Source organism: Garra rufa, chromosome 24 (assembly GCF_049309525.1).
Source record: "Garra rufa chromosome 24, GarRuf1.0, whole genome shotgun sequence".
In the NCBI taxonomy this organism is placed as follows: Eukaryota; Metazoa; Chordata; class Actinopteri; order Cypriniformes; family Cyprinidae; genus Garra; species Garra rufa.
In genome coordinates this window covers 28,691,417-28,695,547 of record NC_133384.1, presented here as the reverse complement: position 1 = coordinate 28,695,547, position 4,131 = coordinate 28,691,417, and the positions used below count along the sequence as shown (strand labels likewise).

The window sequence follows — 4,131 nt, the reverse complement described above, 5'->3', positions numbered from 1 at the left end:
ATTTATCTCTGTGATTGTTTTTAGTCACATAATGCTTCAGAAATCATTCTAATGTGAGATGTAGGTGACTTTGTTTCCTCAGAAAAACACAAACAAAGATTTTTAATGAAAACCGGTGCAGTCTGCCAGCCAAATAATGGGAGTGGATGGGCACCAAACCTATAAAAGTAAACAAAAACATGCACAGACAAATCCAAATTACACCCTGCGACTCGTGACGTTACATTGATGTCCTAAGACACGAAAAGATCGTTTTTTGCCAGAAACTGAACAGTATTTATATCATTTTTTACCTTTGATACACAGCCACGTCCATCTGTCATGAGCACGAGTTTATCATCCGGCTTGTGACATGTGAACGCGCTCTGGCGTAGTATACGCAAACGCCGTAAGGGAAATCAGTGAAAAGTCCCGGATGAGTTTGCGCAAGCAAACGTAAGCTTTTAGCTTTAAATCGGTTTGAACAATCAGGATAAGCGCAAGTAATTACCATTTTGAATAGCCGCTATACTCACAATCTCTGCGCACTGTGTAAACAATGAGTGTCGTTTACAGTGCGACAGATCGCTTCCGACGTTTTCGTATACTACGCCAGAGCGCGTTCACATGTCACGAGCCGGATGATGAGCTCGTGCTCATGACAGATGGACGTGGCTGTGTATCAAAGGTAAAAAATTATTTAAATAATGTTCAGTTTTTCGCAAAAAGCGATCGCTTCGTGTCTTAGGACATCAATGTATTGTCTCGAGCCGCAGGGTGTAATTTGGATTTGTCTGTGCCAGTGTTGTTTTTGACAACCATCTTAGATTTAGTCTTAGTCTTAGTCTTTTGGACTAAAATGGTTATTAGTTTTAGTCAAATTTTAGTCACTTCTATATGTGATAGTTTTAGTCCAATTTTAGTCGACGAAAAGTCAAGAAGGTTTTAGTCTAGTTTTAGTCGACGAAAAGTCAAAAAGGTTTTAGTCTAGTTTTAGTCAAAAAAAGGGGAAAAAGTAGTCTTTTAACAAATTAATGTAGGTCAGTAAGTATTTTGCTGTTGGGTAGTGTCACTTGAAAGTTCTGAAAATAGCAGATCTATAGTTCAACACAATGTGAGCTTCCGGATCGACTATTTTCACCAATAATTACAATAATGAAGGAATGTTTTAGAACATAAAAGACAAACAAGGATGGAATGTTAAAACGGCTTGCCATACTAGTATGGAAAAGAGCATTTAATGCTAAAACGGCTTGCCATAGCGGCAGGTACTTTTTTCGGTTTTAATTGGCATGCACAATAAGCAGAAATGTCATGCATTTTAAACGTCTGACGGACCACCCACTAACATTTTCGTCTATTCTCGTCTCGTCAACGAAAACTCACACACGTCTCGTCATGTTTTAGTCATCAACGAGCCATTTTTATCTCGTCATCGTCTCGTTTTCGTCATGGAAAAAAGTGGCGTCAACGAAATGATTTCGTCATCGTCATCGTTGACGAAAACAACACTGGTCTGTGCATGTTTTTGTTTACTTTTAAAGGTTTGGTGCCCATCCATTCATATTATTTGGCTGGCAGACTGCACCGGTTTTCGTTAAAAATCTTCGTTTGTGTTCTGCTGAGAAAACAAAGTCACCTACATCTTGGATGCCCTGGGGTAAGCAGATAAACATCAAATTTTCATTTTTGGGTGAACTATCCCTTTAAGAAACATTTCTTATCATAAATTTTGAAATGTCAATATTTTTGCTTTAGGACTGATGAATAAAAAAAAGTTAAAAAGGAACAGCATTTATTAAGTAATTATTTCAAATAGAAAATCTAACTGACCTTGAACAGTAGTGTATATCTGTATCATACATACATACATACTATTTTTTCTATTATTTGGAATTGTATTATTTAAATAACAGAATGCATAAACCGTGTATTTTACCTTTTTCATTTTTTTTTAGATTCTGAGATTTGCAGTTTCGGATCGGTGAGTCTAACATGAAGTGAAGACATACAAAACTACATTCAGTGCCACTCAAAAGTTTGGGATCAGTTAGATTTGTAATGTTTTTAATGCTCAAAGTTCCATTTATTAGAGAAAAAAGTAATATTATGAAATATCAGTCTTCAGTGTAACATGAACCTACAGAAATCATTCTAATATACCGATTTATTGCTTTTATCAATGTTGGAAACAGCTATGCTGCTTAATATTTTTTTTTAGAACCTGTGATACTTTTTTACAGGATTCTTTTAATTAATAAAACATTAATAAGAACAGCATTTATTCAAAATAGAAGTTTTTCTAACACTATAAAACTTAATCACTTTTTATCATCCTTGCTGAATAAAAATATTCATTTCTTTCAAAGAGAGAAAGAAAAAAAATGTACTGACACCAAACTTTGAACGAGGTGTTTGTTACTTTATTATTGTTTACTGTTAAGAATCCTGAAAAAAGTAGCACAGGTTAAGCAGCACAACTGTTTCCAACACTGATAGTAAATTAGAATGATTTCTGAATGATCATGTGACACTGAGAACTGGAGTAATGATGCTAAAAAATCAGCCTTGCATCACAGGAATTATATTTTTAAAATATTAAAATAGAAAACCACTATTTTAAATTGCATTTACATTTCACAATATGCATTTTTTTTCAGTATTGCCATCATAGCCTTGATGAGCAGGAAAGTCTCTTTTAAAAAGCATTAAAATACACAAACTGATCCCAAACTTTTGAGCAGCGGCCTATATACAGTGTGATCATGTAATATTCATGTTTTAAAATATTTTGTTTGTTTGCTTTTATTAGATGAGACCTGAAACCGTCCTGCTTCTCCTGTTTGTACTGGGAAACCTGGCCTTTTTAATAGCACTTCTTGTTGGAATAGGCAGATCTTAAATAGACCCCAACATTCAATAATTAACTCAGTGTTCATTTGGAGTTTCATATAAGCCCAGCAGAATCTCTGTAAGATTTTATGTCTGTTATTTTTAGTTTATATGGCATTCTTTCCAATTAAGAGATTCAGAACTCAGATCTAGAACACTGTTCTCACAATACAAACTGTACTGTAAGTTGCTCATTAAGTTGGAAAAAAATAGTGAAACTATCTTGGGATTTAATCAAAGAAGCCAGAAAAGTTATCCACATTTTATTTTGTTTGGAAACTTAACAAATGTGACCCCTGGACCACAAAACCATAAGAGTCTTTTTTTTATTTTTATTTTTTATTAAGATTTATACATACGTTTTAATTGATGGTTTCCGATATTTGGCCAAGATACAACGATTTGAAAATGTAGAATCTGAGGGTGCAAAAAAATCTAAATATTGAGAAAATCATCTTTAAAGTTGTCCAAATTAAGTTCATAGTAATACATATTACTAATCAAACAAAGTTTAAGTAGGAATTGTATAAAACATTTTCATGGTACACGATCTTTACTTAATATTCTATTAATATGAATGATAATTTTGTATTTTTGGCTATTGCTATTAATACCTGTGCTACTTAAGACTGGTTTTGTGATCCAGGGGACACATATGGTGATTAAAAAATTTATGGGAAATATTTTAAATATTCTAAATATTTGAATATAATTTTTATATGTATATATAGACATTATATTGTTATTTTGTAATTTAAATGTACAACTCAACAGCACTCAACCGCTAGATGGCAGTGTCATAAAAGTTATTTTTGTGCAACTGTAAAAATATTTCTATTGTACATTTTCAACTCTTTAACTGAATTTTATTCATACATTTCATAGATCAATAAATAAACCATTTTGTTTATTTTTTTTTTTTGGTTTAATATTTGCTGTATTGGATGTTCTTAGATGTATTGGGTGAATAATGGTAGCTAAACTGAATGACTAAACTAGACCAATACTTTAGTCCTAAGTATGAGAGAAATGAGAAAAAAAAATCAGATTTGTAGTTTTTCTGTTTATCCTAAAGGCCACTACAAATGTTATGTGTTTTATATCAACATGTGACTGTGTTCACACTTAGTTTGTTTCTGTAATATGACATATTTCCAGGTAAAAACGGGATATTCGGTGAGAAAACCATATGGGATAGATTTAATGTATTAAGAATTTCTTATTAAAAGTGTCCTATAAGAAAAAAAATATTACATTTTG

General features: G+C 32.5%; 1 protein-coding gene across 1 annotated transcript in view; it reads left to right on the top strand.

Annotated features, from left to right (window-relative positions):
- Positions 1-3,781, top strand: part of LOC141300269 (putative ferric-chelate reductase 1) — a 16,975-nt gene extending 13,194 nt beyond the window's left edge. Inside the window, exons 15-16 of the mRNA XM_073830590.1 lie at positions 1,938-1,963; positions 2,792-3,781. Coding sequence (XP_073686691.1) covers positions 1,938-1,963; positions 2,792-2,881 — 116 coding nt within the window. The 3' untranslated portion in view covers positions 2,882-3,781. The remainder of the gene's footprint in view (positions 1-1,937; positions 1,964-2,791) is intronic.
- The last annotated feature ends 350 nt before the right edge of the window (positions 3,782-4,131 follow it).